The 16,656-nt window shown below is 39.7% G+C and overlaps 1 protein-coding gene across 1 annotated transcript in view; it reads left to right on the top strand.

Annotated features, from left to right (window-relative positions):
* Positions 1 to 16,656, top strand: part of igdcc4 (immunoglobulin superfamily, DCC subclass, member 4) — a 110,401-nt gene that overhangs the window by 76,585 nt on the left and 17,160 nt on the right. Inside the window, exons 6-15 of the mRNA XM_015604711.3 lie at positions 2,380 to 2,532; positions 3,522 to 3,932; positions 4,932 to 5,096; positions 5,358 to 5,495; positions 8,238 to 8,402; positions 10,973 to 11,188; positions 11,281 to 11,382; positions 12,037 to 12,220; positions 13,402 to 13,529; positions 14,076 to 14,246. Coding sequence (XP_015460197.3) covers positions 2,380 to 2,532; positions 3,522 to 3,932; positions 4,932 to 5,096; positions 5,358 to 5,495; positions 8,238 to 8,402; positions 10,973 to 11,188; positions 11,281 to 11,382; positions 12,037 to 12,220; positions 13,402 to 13,529; positions 14,076 to 14,246 — 1,833 coding nt within the window. The remainder of the gene's footprint in view (positions 1 to 2,379; positions 2,533 to 3,521; positions 3,933 to 4,931; positions 5,097 to 5,357; positions 5,496 to 8,237; positions 8,403 to 10,972; positions 11,189 to 11,280; positions 11,383 to 12,036; positions 12,221 to 13,401; positions 13,530 to 14,075; positions 14,247 to 16,656) is intronic.

Genomic DNA, 16,656 nt, shown 5'->3' with positions numbered 1-16,656 from the left:
TTAGATGACACCCTTGTTCCTTACTACTGTTGCTTTAAATGTGCCTTATTATATGGTGCTATAAATAGTCCATAAAATACAGTAATTTCATGCAAAACAAAAAATGGGCCAAACAAATGATAAGCACCCTCAACTTAACAATGTGGTTGCATAAGAAATCTGTGACTTCCTATAACTATCGACAAGTTCTCACAATGCTCAGCTGGAATTTTGGAGCACTCTTCTTTTGCAAAATGCTTCTCTCATATTTGAACGGTGCCTTCTCCCAACAGCAATTTTAAGATTTACGTTACATTATGGCTGATCTGTTTATAGATGGTGCATATGGATCTTGTCATTTTTCTGTTGATGCTACAGTTTAGTGATTACACCTGACCTGCTGACAGTCAGCTTAGCTTGTTTTAGTCTTTATTTTGTATGATGAACAGTGAATAAATGTGTGTTGATGAATTTAGGATGTTTCCTTTGTCTGCTTGCTAACATGGCAGATCCTACTGGCCTGTCTGTCCCTGTAAAATTCAGTACAGCGCCTCACCACTTCCATAATGTCTCTGCAGTCTGTCTCTGCCCCCTGCTGGATAATAGCACGCATAAAACCTGGTTAACTTTTCACTATGTGGTTGAGAGTGCTTTTACTTAACAGAAGAGTGAGCTGAAAACACTGTACTTTCTCCTTCTTACTACCTTTTCTTATTGCAGACATTACTGTACAAACCAGTGTCTTTACATGCTCTTTATAATCTGATAACTAGAACATCAGTTTTTTAACCCTTTACTGCAGATCCATTTTTTTTGCTCATTTTCATGAGATTTGCACTACTATGCTATCACACTGGATATCTTAAGTTTTACATATAGCACAGTGACCATTCAGGGCTTAAACTGAAGTAGACACTTGGGACAAAACAGTAATTCACTTCCAAGAGGGAATTTTAATTATTTAGGTTCTATTTGAGAACATTAAATGCAGAGGAAAATGTAAAAAAACAAAAAGCACCTGTTATATTTGTAGTTTATAATGTGTGTATGGATGTTGGTGATGAATAGTGAATCATTCTCTACATTTCCTGGTTTATTAGGCTCTTGACAAACAAATTACAAAACCTCTCCAGAGCGCCCCTAAACCAATACAAAGGTAAATCGGTCTCTATACAACAAGAGTTTAATATTTTTTGTTTGTTTGTGATAAATTAATGTAAGTCCATCTCACAGTAATATTAATATTTTTTTTTGATGAAATGACACATAAAATCACATGTTTGCGCGCTGAGTGCGCTATGCAGTTTGGCGTTTGGAGTGTTTTTTTTTTTTTTTTTTTGGTGACAGCGCAACACGTGGTGACGGTTTGGCATGCCCCTCCCCCAGCCATTAGGAGACCAATCAGGGCAAACTACGTATCAGTGTTTTCGTCTGAGGGTGGACTATTGGTTGAAATAGGTATCAATCACTTTTGTGACGCTGGAGAAAGGCTATGACCTGATTTGATTGGACAGCTCTGAACACCAGTGCGATCCAGCGCTCACGCCATTGGTTCAAAAGACGATCACTCAAGAAAAGTAGTGGTTTGTAGACCAATAAAAACCATGGAATCTAGAAGAAGACACCCTTAGCTTTGTATTCACGTACAACTTTACCTGAAAACATTTCATTGTGTGGTCGCTAGGAGCTTGAGAATATTACGTTTCAGCTGCGCTGAAAATAAACGCATGTTTGTGAGGATGAGTGAGCCGGCGAATAAAGGACTTTATGGATATTTTATCTGCGGTTCAGTGCTGTATTGTGGATGCTGTGATAGTAAGTGAATTTTCTATAATGTAATATGATGTTATTTTATATACTAATAATATTTTATAAGGCTATTTTGTTGGGGAGGCGTGTTCCCCATGTAAACAATGTGAAAAACAGGCTGTTTTCAGTTGGAGATTTCTGGCGACTGGTTTCATGTAGATGGTTGTAAATTTGCATGCAGGTAGTTAAAGTAGTACTAACGAATATGAGTCGGTTAGTTGGTCGGTGTGTTTAGAATTTTTGACGCTTTTAAGCATTCTAATTTACATAGTCAGCGGGCCCGCTAGAGGGCGCTTCTAATCTAATCAGTGTGTTTCCATAATTTTGGGTAATCAGAAATCTTAAAAATCTTATGAGTTTAGGTGAGTCAGGCAATAATCAGACTTTTACTTTGCAACTAGCAACTATTCTGCTCACGGAATACAGAAGATGTGGTGTATGAATCATGGCATCATGTTATCATGGTTAGAGTGACAGTGGAGCACTAGTTGAGATGAGTTGATTTGAGGTCAGTATCTTTAGTGATCTTCAATCATAACTTTGCCTTTTCTCTTCTCTGTATATTTCTATAACCTGCTCCTGGGGTTGCAGACGGGAAACCCATCTCCACAGATGTTGTCGTCTTAGCAACCAACCTGGTGATTCCGGACACTCAGTCTCAGCATGCAGGAGTGTACGTGTGCCGCGCCAACAAACCCAAAACCCGCGAGTTCGTCTCCGCCTCCGCCCACATCCGCGTACTTGGTGAGCCGGCCTGACTCATCTGTACACTCCTCCCATCCTTTCCTTTTTTTCTTTCTACCCATTCAATCATCCATCCTCCTACCCATTCTTTAATTCTGTATTTACTGTTTTTTTCTTTTTTATTTCTTTTTTAATCCATCCAACCAACCATCTACCCATCCTTCCTTTTTGCTTTTTTTGTATCATTTTTTGTCTTTCTTTCTTTCTTTCTTTCTTTCTTTCTTTTCATTCATATTCGTCCACTTATCCTTTTCTTTTGTTCTGTTTCTTTGACAATTTTGAATTTGTCTTTCTTTTTTTCCCTCTCTCTCATGTTGCGCATCCGTCTATTCACCCAACCATCATCCCATTGTTCCTTACTTATTTATTGTTTTTCTTTCTTTCTTTCTTTCTTTCTTCCTTTCTTTCTTTCCTGCCAACCATCTATCTATTATTGCCTCTTTACATTTTTTTTCTCTTTCATTTTCTTTTTTCTTTCTTTATCCATCTATACATTTAACATCCTATTTTTTCTTTTTCCTTTTTTGTTAGTTTTTCTCTTTTTATCCATTCTTTAATTCTGTATTTACTGTCTTTTTCTTTTTGCTTTTTACTCCTTTCTTTCTTTCTTTCTAACCATCATCCCCTTGCCTCCTTACATTTTTTTTCTTGCATTTTGATTTTTCTTTTTCATTCCGTATTTACCGTCTTTTTCTTTTATTTTCAATCATCCAACCAACCATCCACCCATCTTTCTTTCTTTCTTTCTTTCTTTCTTTCTTTTTCTTTCTTTCCATTTATCCATTATTTTATTGTTTGTTTGCTCTCTTTCTATATGTGTTCTATCTTGAAGCTCATCCATCCGTATTTCTTTCCTTTTTCCTTTCTGTTCCTTTTTGCTTTTTTCATCCATCTTTTTTCTTATCTTGTTACTCTTTATTTCATCCTTCATTTTTCTGCCCCTGTTTTCTTACTTCTTATTTGTGTTCTCTTTCTCTGCGTCTCCTCAGCTCCTCCTGTGATCCTGCAGCCTCCGGAGTCGAGGGCTCTGTCTCGGGCGAATACGGCTCGGTTTGTGTGTAATAGTTCTGGTGACCCGGCTCCGGTTCTGCGCTGGCTGAAGAACGGAGAACCAGTGCAGTGGTCGGCTCGGGTGAAGACTCAGAGCCCCGGCGTTCTGCTCATTAATCAGCTGGGTCTGGAGGACGCCGGGTACTACCAGTGCATCGCCTCTAACAGCCTGGGCACGGCCTGCGCAACCGCCAAGCTGCTGGTCATCGTAAAACAGGGGCTGCCCAGCCCCCCGCAGCGCCTGCAGGCCACGCCCCACTCCAGCACCTCAGCACTGCTCACCTGGGAACCTCCTGAGAGCAACAGCGACCAGGTTATCGGCTTCTCCATCCACTATCAGCGCGCCACAGGTGTGTTCAGAGTCCAAAATACAGCAGATAAATACTTTAATATTACTTTTATTTTTTATTTTTAAATGTTAAAAACAGAATACAGGCATTGTAATTATTGCTCATATGCTTTTACTGTAAGAATGGTTTATGTTGCCAGTATGTATTTAAATAAATTATTTGAAATGCTTACAAATCCTGTTTTTCTTCCCTTTTCTTCATCATTTTACGTTTGCTTTTCTCTTTTTTAGTCATTCTTTAAATCTATATTCACTGTCTTTTTGTTTGTTTGTTTGTTTGTTTCTTTCTTTCTTTCTTGTTGCCAGCCCATCCATCCATATTTCTTTTTTTTATCTTTCTTTTTTCATTTTTTTCTTTCTTTCTTCCCATTTATTCATTATTTTATTGTTTGTTTGCTTTCTTTCTTTATTTGTTCTTTCTTGTTGCCAGCCCATCCATCCATCCATCCATCTATATGGCTTTCTTTCCTTTTTATCTTTCTTACTTTTGTTCTTCCTTTCTTTCTTTTTTATTTGTTCTTTCTTTCTTTCTTTCTCTCATTTTCTTTCCATATATCCATTATTTTATTGTTTGTTTCTTTCTTTATTTGTTCTTTCTTGTTGCCCGCACATCCATCCATCCATCCATCCATCCATCCATCCATCTATCCATCTATATGTCTCTTTTAGCTTTTTTCTTTTTCTTTCTTTCTTTCTATCTTTCTTTCTTTCTTTTTTGTTCTTTTTTCTTGCTTTCCATTTATCCATTATTTCATTGTTTGTTTGCTTTCTTTCTTTATTTGTTCTGTCTTGTTGCCCGCCCATCCATCCATCCATCCATACATCTATCCATTTATCCATCTATCTATCAGTCAATATTTCCTCTTTCTTTCTGTCTTTCTTTTCAAAAATAAATCTAATTATGTTGACCTTTTGATCACATAACAGTTGTAACTGTGATGTATTGCAGTAATATATTCTGGTATATTTTCATACTCTTTTTCCCTCGTTCTCTTTGCAGGCTCTGATAATATGGAGTATCAGTTTGCAGTGAACAACGACACAACAGAGTTCCATGTGAAGGAGCTGCAGCCTCACACTGCCTACACCTTTTACATGGTGGCCTATTCACCCATGGGTGCCAGCCACCCATCCCAGTCTGTCACTGTGGAGATGCTGGAGGACGGTGAGTTCTGATTGTTGGAGCTGCTTCTTATTGGACCCCACTCAGCTCAATGCTCAATTATAGTGATTATCTACTTAAATCTACTCCTTCCAAAGAGAAAATGAAACTGAGCATACAAACCTGACTATAACCTGCTCTTTAACATGCTCTTTAGTGCAGTAGCCTGCAGGGAGCTTTAGCATTGTGCTAATCTGATGGCTTTTTGATAGCTTGGTGATGTCTAACTCTACATGGTGTTGTCGTTTCTCCTGCTGTGTGCAGTGCCCAGTGCCTCACCACAGCTGTCTCTGCTCAGCACATCTCCTACAGAGATCAGGGTCATGTGGCTGCCTCTCTCCTTGCAGCTGAGCCGCGGAGCCATCACACGCTATCGCATCGACTATCGCACACTAAAGCAAGGTAAGACCAGCGAACGGTTCGTTTCTGACCTTTTTAAGGCTATTTCCATCCTAACAATTTTGAACCCTCAGTGTCTTACTGGTGATACATTAACAGACTGTCAGGATACATTGTAAGTGTATTGTATTTTTCTCACTATAAGGTGCACCGGATTATAAGGTGCATTATCAATAAATCTTTATTTTCTGGTTTATTTTTATACATATGGCGCACCGGGTTAAAAGACCCATTATGCAACACTAGTAAGGAACAGGGGTGTCGCCATGTTTCCTTTCTAATTCAGCAGCAGTCTACAGTCCAAAATACTCCCCTCTGAATGGCAAAAGAGCTAGTGCTTAGCACGGTTAACGACTAATGCTAATGCTGCTCCAGCAGTGCTAGTTGGTGTTAGCAGCAGGCTACAGGACCAATAATGCTCACCTCTGAACGGCTAAAGAGCTAGCGCTTAGCGCGGTTAGCGCCATCTTTCTTTCTTTCTTTACACTTATCCATTATTTCAGTTTGTTTGCATTCTTACTTTATTTGTTGTTTCTTGTTGCCCACCAATCCATTCATCCATCCATCCATCCATCCATCCATATGCCTTTCTTTCTTTCTTTCTTTCTTTCTTTTCATTTATCCATTGTTAAATTATTTGTTTGCTTTCTTTCTTTATTTTTTCTTTCTTGTTGCCTGCCCATTCATTCGTCCATTGATCCATTGCGGTCAGCGGGTACTACTAATGCTGCTCCAGCGGTGCTAGCTGAGTTAGCAGCAGGCTAAAGTCCAATATACTCACCTGTGAACAGTGAAAGAGCTAGTGCTTAACACAGTTAGCGGATAATGTTAATGCTGCTCCTACTGTGCTAGCCGGGGTTAGCAGCATGCTACAGTCTGATATACTCACCTATGAACAGCAAAAGAGCTAGCACTTAGCAAGGTTAGCAGGTAATGCTAATACTGCTCCAGCAGTGCTAGCCGGGGTTAGCTGCAGGCTACAGTCTGATATACTCACCTCTAAATGCGAAAGAGCTAGCACTTAGCATGGTTAGCGGTTAATGCTAATACTGCTCCAGTTGTGCTTGCGGGGGTTAACAAGACTAAACCATAAGCAGAATAGACTTGCCACATACTAAACAGAACCTCATTAACACTAATTGAATGTTAATAAACTATATGCATAAATGACTAAAACCATAAGCAAGACCTACCAAACCATATACAAGACCTTACAAATCGTAAGCAAGAATTACTGAGCCACAATCAAGACGAAATGTACTTTAGAGGTTTCTTTGTAGAAACATTTAGATTTTTTTCTGTTTAACACAGTTTCTCTGAGTTGCCACATCACTTGCTGTGATTAATTGGGCTACTTGAGAAGAAATCAGCCACAAATAAGAGACTATCAGCTCTTTCTTTCTAAAAACCCAATCACACAGTGTGCTAGTGGGAAAGCAGCGCTGCAGCATGCTGGGAAAAGACAGAAGTAATTGCTCGTGACTTCTAAAGCCCAGAGTAGAGTGTTGGCGGTCACTCGAGTCACTCACACAGTCTTACGGTGAATTTACACTGCTCCGACGCGACAACGCACACGGTCGCACTACCCCCCTCCAACCGGTCGCATGTGGGCGTGACAAAGGCGTTCCCTGCGTCGTCCAATTGAATCGTTTTAATAAATGGGAAATGCTTTTTATATAAGCTTTTATTATTTCCAATAATTAATAAATATAAATGTGTCTTTATTGATATAAATGTTTGAATGAGCTTCATTACACTGTCTAGTGAGCAGTATATAAGCTGACAACAGCAATTAAATTACATATTAATATTTTAAAAACCCACCAGAGACTCCAACAATCACAGCAGCCTTTCTCCTCGCTGACAGAGTCCCTGTGAATCAGCAGGGATTTTATAAAGAACAGGGAAGCCTGAAACTTCTCTTCCAGGCTTCTCTGGACGCTTGAAAGCGGAACTAAAATGTTTTCATGCGCTGCGCTGAGGACGCGTTACAGGCCAACACCTGCTCTCTGATTGGATAGACGCATTGCGTTGGACGGACTCATTTGCATAAAGTTCAGCTCGGCTCAACTTTTCATCGCATCGCATCCCCCGCTCTCGACGCGTCGGACCCATGATGCACCGCGCGACTGCGTCTGACGGAGGCGGCGCTTCCCATTGAAAATGAATGGGATCCGTCGCTGTGCGTTGTCGCGTCGGAGCAGTGTAAATTCACCGTTAGGTACCCCATGCAGTGTATAAAGATAGCAGCCTTTTGGAACAATGGAAAACAAAGGTATGTTGAATGGAGTGGGCAAAACTGGTATTAATTGTGTTTGCTACACACAAGCAGTGGATGGAGAGGTTTGCATGAATGACATTCACACTGGGCATTAGTGAGCATTAGTGAGAGCGTGTATGTTTGTGTGTTTGCATGTGGTCTGTGCCCATGTGTCTCTATCAGCTCAGAGCAGCACAGGGACAGGCAGATGTAAGGGTGTGTTTCATGTCATGGCTGGCTGCTTCTGCCTGCCGTCTCCACTAGAACTCCTGCACGCCTGACGAACAGGAGCGAAGGCCAAACAATAGATTCACTTTGGTGGGTTTTGGCGTTTCTGATAAGGCACTTTGGGGAAGTGAAGACCTCTGTGTCATTGTTCGTGTGGTTGTATCAGCGAGCTACACATTGACATCATTTGCATTTGCATTGGCATGTGCCTGTCTTCTGTCTAAGCTGTCTAAGCTGTGTGTGTTTGTGTGTTTCAGATGAGGACATGTTTTCAGTGGAGGTAGGAGGGAACGAGACGCAGGCAACCCTGAAAGACCTAAAGCCCAACCACACTTACCAGCTACGGATGGCCGCAGGAACACGAGCGGGGTTCAGCCAGCCGTCAGAGTGGGCCATTCACCACACACCCAACCTCACTCAGGGTGAGTAACACACGTAGAGAACATGCTAGGAATGTCACGATACCAGAAATCTGGCAATTGGTACTGATATGACACAAATTTTACTGATTTTAATGATTATTTTGGGAGTCGACTAATCTGATGATAATTTTTTCTGATTAATCGATTAGTCAACGATTATTTCTGCCCTGATGTTCATCTTTAAAAAAACATTAGAAACAGCTGATCATAAGATTTAAAAGGCATTTAAATGTCTGGGTGTTGTTTAAAAGTAGAAAGTACTGACATTTAATGTTAAATATGTAATAATAATATGTTGTGTTTAGGCACTTTTGGAGATACAGACTAGATGAGTGTAATCTGTATTGCATTTGTACTGTTACAAATTAACAATTAGTCGACAGTGAAATTTGTAGTCGACAAATTTAAATAATCGTTGCAGCCCTAATTCTCCAACAACAAAAAATCCACTTAAATAAATGCATTTCTGCATTCAAAACCCACTTTTTAAAGCGACAAGGGTAGGTAAACAAAATTACTGGTTCTTTTGATCCGCACCCGAGTGTGATTACTGTTTTTACACCTGCTCAATCGAACCGCACTAAAGTTACAAACGGACCAGAGTTCGATTTAACCGGACCAAATAGTGCTGGTGTGAAAACGCCCTAAAGTGCGCTGTGTTGGCTTCACTTCTCCACCTCCCTGCCTTCTGCTCGGGTATGCTCCGCTTGTCCTCGGCTTGGCTCGCTCCCAAGTCACGTGACCAGTCAAATCGCAGCCAGTGCGGTTAGAGAATCGCGTTTTAAAACATCGCGAGATTATCGCAAATGCAATTAATCGTTCAGCCCTAGTTGCATTGCCTTATCTAGTTGCTTGAAACGGCAAAAGAATGTAAATCTAAACAGAATATCATACACTGCCTGGCCAAACATTTGGTTGGACCACCTTTAGCTTTGATTGCGGCACGTCACATTTATCGCTGTCCAGAGATGTATACATTTTCCTTAAGATCTTGAGAGATTTGGACCACTGCCCCAAAGATTCTCAATGAGGTTAAGGTCTGGACTCTGTGGTGAACAATCCATGTATGAAAATGATGATCTCACACTCCCTGAATCACTCTTTCACAATTCCAGCACCATGAATCCTGGTATTGTCATCTTGGAATATGCCCGTGTCATCAGGGAAGAAAAAATCCATTGATGGAATAACCTGGTCTATATTCAGTATATTCAGGTAGTCAACTGACCTCATTCTTTCAGCACATACTGTTGCTGAACCTAGACCTGCAGACCAACTGCAGCATCAACCCCACATCATACCATCGCCCCCACATGACCACCTTCCATTAGTGCAGAGTCTCTAGCAAATTGTAGATGATTTGCTGTTTTTATACCATTTGATTTCACCAAATGTTTCATGAATCGTCAATCATGATTCATTCAATTTTTTTTTTTTTTTTTACCACATTCCTTCCTCGAAGACGATGTTCCCCAATTGTCTTTACACTTTTTAAAAATGCGTTGGACAGTTCTTAATGCAATTTTAGTTTTAGTAGTTTTGGAAGTCTACTTAAATGTTTTCTCTGTTTGATGCAATTCCAATAATTTGACCCTTCTGAAATAGATTAACATCTTTTCCATGTCCACAGGATGAGTCTTTCATTTTTTTATATATAAGCTTATTGTAGCTTATTGTCGTTCTCTAAAAAGTGTAAGAATCTTGAAAAATGTAAAATGATTGGTTAGAGAGCTAATCTTTATATTTGCAGATACTGTAAAGAGATATATTGTAAAACCCTACTATCCAGTCAGGTGCAGAAGCCATATTCCATATTATCTAATCAGTCTTGCCATCTGCCAGTGATGCATGTTTTGCACGTGTCATTCGAAATAAGGACATTTTTCAAAAAAATACATTAAAGAACTTTTCAACTTTTTCTCCTAACGAGCTTTAGTTCCAGCAGAACGGTATAGATACAGCTGTGTGATGATTAATACACCTATGTTTTTTCACAGCTCCAGAAGGCCTTGTTTACCACCTTGAACATCTCTAACAGCTGCAAATGAAAAAAAAGAGACATGTACATGTTGTTTTCTTACAAAGTGGAAAAAAGTCTTTTTATTATATAAAGTTTTATATTTCTATTTGTCAAATCAAATTCAGTCAAAATATGGAGGCACTGGTGCTCATTTTAATTGCATAAGAGAACTGAGGCCCCCCTGGCGCCAATGACCCGTGGATCACCACTGTTATAACACTGGTAGAGTCATAGGCCACGTCCACACGAAGCCGGGTATTTTTAAAAAGCGGAGATTTTTGTCTCCGTTTTGGCCTTCCGGAGTTTTCTACAAACGCTGACATTACACAGCGAGTCTGCACATGTCTGCTGTTTGTTTAGCATTCGCTTAGAGATTGGGAGGGGACTCTTTTTGTCAACAACATTAATTAGATGTTTGGGGTGTTCACAAACATTTGGTTATATAGTATATATGTTTGTGTAAGTAGAGTGAGTTATTTCCTTGTTAATTATATTACCGTATATATAACTAATAAACTAAATGTTATCTTTCTTTATTTCTCTTTTCTAGTGCTGTTCGCTCCTACTGAGCTTAAAGTCAGAGCAAAAATGCGCTCCCTCCACGTCACATGGCAGCCGCCACCCAATCCCACCCAGATCACCAGCTACAAACTGGCCTATAGGGAGGTGGAAGCAGAGGAGCCGGCCAATGAGGAGACTCCTGTGGCTGATTCTCATCAGATCAGGCTCCGTAAACGAGTGAAGCATTACGAAATCACAGGCCTAGGTGAGACAAGCCTTAACCCCTTTGATCCATGAAATCACACACTTACACACATACACAGAAATCACTGGTTGGTGTATGTTTGTGTATTTCAGCTCCAGATCGTCTGTATGAGGTGAAGGTGTGGGCGTGTAATAAACAGACTGAAGGATATCCAGCTGTATGGAAGGGTCGGACAGAGAAGTTTACTGATCCAGGTGTGTATGAGAGTTGATGAGTGAATTGAGTTGGATTGAGTGTTTTTTAAAAAATGTCTTAAAAAAAAGAAACCACTTAAAATTATGAGTTTCTTTGATTTGACCAAATTGAATCCTCCTGGAGTATAATCAAGAGGAAGATAGATGATTACAGCCATCAAACCAAGCTGAACTGCTTGAATTTTTGCACAAGGAGTGGCATAAAGTTAACCAAAAGCAGTGTGTAAGACTGGTGGAGGAGAACATGCCAAGATGCATGAAAACTGTGATTAAAAACCACCAAATCCACCAAATATTGATTTCTGAACTCTTAAAACTTTATGAATATGAACTTGTTTTCTTTGCATTATTTGAGGTCTGAAAGCTCTGCATCTTTTTTTTCAGCAATTTCTCATTTTATGCAAATAAATGCTCTAAATGACAATTTTTTTTTTTGGAATTTGGGAGAACTGTTGTCTGTAGTTTATAGAATAAACCAGTCAATGTTGCTTTTGCTCAAACATGTACCTATAAATAGCAAAATCAGAGAAACTGATTCAGACACTAAACTGGTCTCTTAATTTTTTTCCAGAACTGTATATGTAATATATGAACTCTTCAATGTGATATAATGAATAAGCAGTTGTTGATACACTGTATGTGTGTATGTTGCAGTGCGACTACCGGACTACCTCCCTCCTTTGCCCCCAAGCAGTGTGAAAGCACAGGCCAACAGCTCCACCTCCATCTGGCTGCGGTGGGAGAAACCACCGTTCAGCAACGTACGCATCATCACCTACACCATCCGCTGCAGCCCTGCTGGCACCCGCAACGCCTCCCTCGTCTCTTATTATACCAGGTAACAAACACACACACACATACAGTACAGTCTTTCACTGTTTTTATTTTCACGTTTTGTCCTACATTGTAAATTATTACCAAAGTCATCCAGACTGTGAAGAAACGAAATAAGAAATCCTGTAGTAACTTAAAAGTACCAAAACACTCATTTAAGTGTTTCTTATCGGGGGTTTTGTTAACTTGCAGTTTCTGAGGCTGGTAACTCTGATTTACTGATCCTATCTCTTGGTTTTCCTTACCTGGGGTGGTCCTGATGACAGCCAGTTTCATCATAACATCATAACTACACTTTCGCAATACTTTTTATTAGTCACTTTTCTTTACTTAGTTGAGTAGTTCTTGGTCTGTTCACTGTATACAAACTCTACCTCTTCACAACTTTACAACTGATGCTCTCAAACACATTAAGAGACAAGAAATTCAAGTAATTAACTCTTGCCAAGTTCACTCTTGAAAATGAAATCTGCATCTCCATAAAAGCTCTCAGCAGAGGGAAGCATGAAGTGCTGTAAGATTTTGCGGGAAAACAAAACTGCACTGACTTTAGACTTGATAATAAAACACAGCTGATCATCTATCATGTCTATCCTCTCCTAACCATCACTGATCATCAGTAAATTATACATTTTATTTGTAAATGAAGGGATCAGAGTGGAGGAAGAGTGGAGAGACACACAGTCCAAACTGCTTGAGGTCTAGTGTGAAGTTTCTACAGTCAGTGATGGTTTGAAGAGACATGTCATCTGCTGGTGTTGATCCACTGTGTTTTATTATTAGGTCCACAAGTCAGTGCAGTTTTGTTTTCCCAGAAAGTCTTACAGCATGTAATGCTTCCCTCTGCTGACAACTTTTATGGGGATGCGGATTTCATTTTCCAGCAGGACTTGGCACACTGCCTACACTGCCAAAAGTACCAAATTATCTTATATAATATTCAAAATTTTCTGAAACATTGATTTTTGGGTTTGGTTTTCATTGGTGGTAAGCCATAATCATCAACAATAAAAAATAAATAACTTTTAAAATTGATCACTCTGTGTGTAATACATCTATATATTGTATATATCTGTATAGATTATTTAAGCATAAAAACTAATGCACACACTCCTTGTTTTTAGAGTATGTAGACAGATATGCTCACATATGTTCTTGTGTTCTTTAACATGTTCTTTTATCCAGCACTTCTCAGGAGATCCTGTTGGGGGCACTGAAGCCCTTTACCCGCTATGAGCTGGCTGTGCAGTCCAATGGCATCAATATGGGCGGCCCCTTTAGCAGCACAGTGGAGGAGTCCACACTAGCTGACCGTGAGTGCCCACCTATCACAAAGACCCTCTTTAGAATCTAACTGGATCTGTGTTTACTTGTATACTTTCCTGTAAAAGGATCAAAACACTGGAACTTTGAGGCCATAAATGTCTAAATGACCTAATATACTGTGATATACATTGAGTTTACTTTGTTATGTAATGTAAAATTTAGGGGAAAAAACTGTGTGTGTGTGTGTGTCTGTGTGTGTCTGTGTGTGTGTAAGTGAGTTTCTATTGTATCTGGGAATGACTGCATCAGGTTAACAGTAAGGGGATTAGCGGAGTGGGTCGTGGGGAGATAATTGGCTTTAATTAAAAGTCCAGATGGATTGGACCCTCTCATTGGCCAAGATAGTCTCAGCCTGTCAATCATAGCAGTCAAGTACAGGGGGGCCTCAGCGGTGCCATTTATCGTCAAGGCAACAGAGAAGTCCAACTAAAGGGAGTGGGATGGGGGTCGGTGAATAGGGACTCCTGTTCTTTTTGTTTCCTAATATCATGGTTGTGTGTGTGTGTTTGTGTATTTATGTATGTGTGCTGCAGGACCCTCATCTCCACCTACAGACCTGCAGCTGACTGCCATAAACCCATTCTCAGTGTTTGTGAGCTGGCGCCCCCCCTTGGAGCCCAACGGTATAATTGTGAGCTACAGAATGCTCTACAGTGGAAACCTCAGCCAGCCTGATTACCTGTGGAACAACCTCAGTCATGATGGTGAGTGATGGCTATACTTTTGACTTTTGATCTTTTTTTGGTCTTTTAATTCAAGTATTATTGGATGCCACTGCAGTTTTGTTAAAGGATACAATTTCCACCACTTGGCATCTCTTTGTTATGATATGTTATCTCATATTATACCACAGTTAGTTCCGACCCTGCAATGTGATTGGCTGAGAGGTGTTCTTTGAGGGCCGTTATCAGCCGGTAATGCTCTGTAACCAAAGCTCTACCTAGCAATGATGCAGGTCACTGCGCCCCAGAAATAGCAATGTGCCAAAGTCAAAGCACACCTATCTCTTAAGGGAATGGCAAGGGACACGTCCAAAACACACCCATGATTAATTAAGAGAATTAGTACATGCCGTATTTCTTGTTTCGAGCTGCGCAAGGTGTGAGTACTTTTCCCGTCGTTACGATAGCAAAGACACGCTGACATCCTAAATCAAGCTGCGCGGTTGACAGGTCAACTATAGATTGCAAAAATAGGGCCTTAACTTGTGTAAAAAGCAGTCAGCATGATAATAATCATATATTGGTCCCAAAAAAGGCAAAAATTAGATACAGCTCTGGAAAAAAAAATAAGAGATCACTTAAAAACGATGAGTTTCTTTGATTTTACCAATTTGAAAACCACATTGATGGATGGATGGAACTGCTTGAATTGCAAGCTGAACTGCTTGAATTTTTACACCAGGAGAGGCATAAAGTTATGTAAAAGCAGTGTGTAAGACTGATGGAGGAGAACATGCCAAGATGCATGAAAACTGTGATTAAAAACCAGGATTATTCCACCAAATATTGATTTCTGAACTCTTAAAACTTTGAGGTCTGAAAACTCTGAGAAATGGCTGAAATAATAAAAAAATGCATTTTCTGCACATTAATGCTCTAAATTACAATATTTTTATTTGGAATTTGGAAGAATGTTTTCTTTAGTTCACATGTGTCAAACACAAGGCCCGCGGGCCAAATGTGGCCCGCCACGTCTTTTTATGTGGCCCGCGAGAGCTTGTAAGATCTTAGTGTCTATAATAAATAGGTCAGAAGCGTTCTTTGACCAAAAAATACATTTCCCACAATGCTTGTCGATTGTATTACCCGCGAAGTTACGGCTTACTGCCACTACACGGCAGTGTAGTCATTGATGTGGAAACCCTGCCGGAGGGAAGGTGTAACTTCGCGGGTGGAATTGAGACATATAAATGTTTATCCCATAATGTCCAGAAAAAGAGAAGTTGATGCAGACGGACGGCTGTGCTTCAAGGCGAAAGACCGGTATGCCTTTTGTGTTACGAAGAGTGTTACTGACCAAAATAAACGCTTTTTAGGAGAGATATAAGTTCTGTGTAAATATTTATAAGACAATAGCTGACAAAATCTGTTTTAATGACGTTAATAAACATCACTGTGACAGCGCTAGTCGCAGTTTCACCGCAGCAAAGTACGAGGACGTGAATCACTTATCTAACCAGCCTTTACTGATTTCTGCCCTCAATGACCCTTTCAATAACCTCCAATAGCCTTTAATAGTCTTCAGTAGCCTTCAACAGTCTAACCTTGCAGCCGTGGTGTGTCCACTAAACTCCGTAGTTATAAACATCCTGAGGTTAGCAGCGCGATAACTGACCTGTTTATAATGTAATCCCAGCAGTGACTCATGCTCTAAACGGCTGCTGTTAGCTGATTGGGCTGAAAGATGAACTGTAGAGAGCTGTAATATTCGGTTACAAAAATCTTTATTTCATACACAGAAGAACTTAAAAATTTTAAAAACGCTCCAGACTGGCTGAGCTGAGCCCAGTAGCCCGTGGCTGGGCTGTAGCTCTGACTCAGTAAAGACTGCGGACTTGTGGTGCTGCTGCTGCAGCTCCCACTAGTGGTTGGATGAGGAACTGCTAAATCTGAGGAAATGCTATGTTCTTAACAGTCACAATTTTTGATTTTATATTTATTAAGCCTTATTTCAGTTAATAATTTCAAAGTTAATATAACTTGATGTCATTTCTATTCACTTGAATAGTTTGGTTCTTGATTGATGGAGTTTTTGGATTTCATGACATGACAAATTAAAAGGATTTATGTTAATAGAGCAACAAGCAAACATTTTTTCCATGCAACTGTAATATTTGATTGAATAAATAATATATTGAGAGTTATTTAACATTAAGGAGTAATTACATTCATTTACATATATTACATTTGGTTACATTTTATTACATTTATAAGTTACATCTGGCCATTTTTTCCATGCAACTGTAATATTTGATTGAATAAATAATATATTGAGAGTTATTTAACATTAAGGAGTAATTACATTCATTTACATATATTACATTTGGTTACATTTTATTACATTTATAAGTTACATCTGGCCCTCGGAGGACAGCCAATATGCCAATGTGGC

The sequence above is a fragment of the Astyanax mexicanus genome, chromosome 23, assembly GCF_023375975.1.
Source record: "Astyanax mexicanus isolate ESR-SI-001 chromosome 23, AstMex3_surface, whole genome shotgun sequence".
In the NCBI taxonomy this organism is placed as follows: domain Eukaryota; kingdom Metazoa; phylum Chordata; class Actinopteri; order Characiformes; family Acestrorhamphidae; genus Astyanax; species Astyanax mexicanus.
Note: the sequence above shows the minus strand (reverse complement) of the source record. Positions and strands in the feature narration are given on the sequence as shown.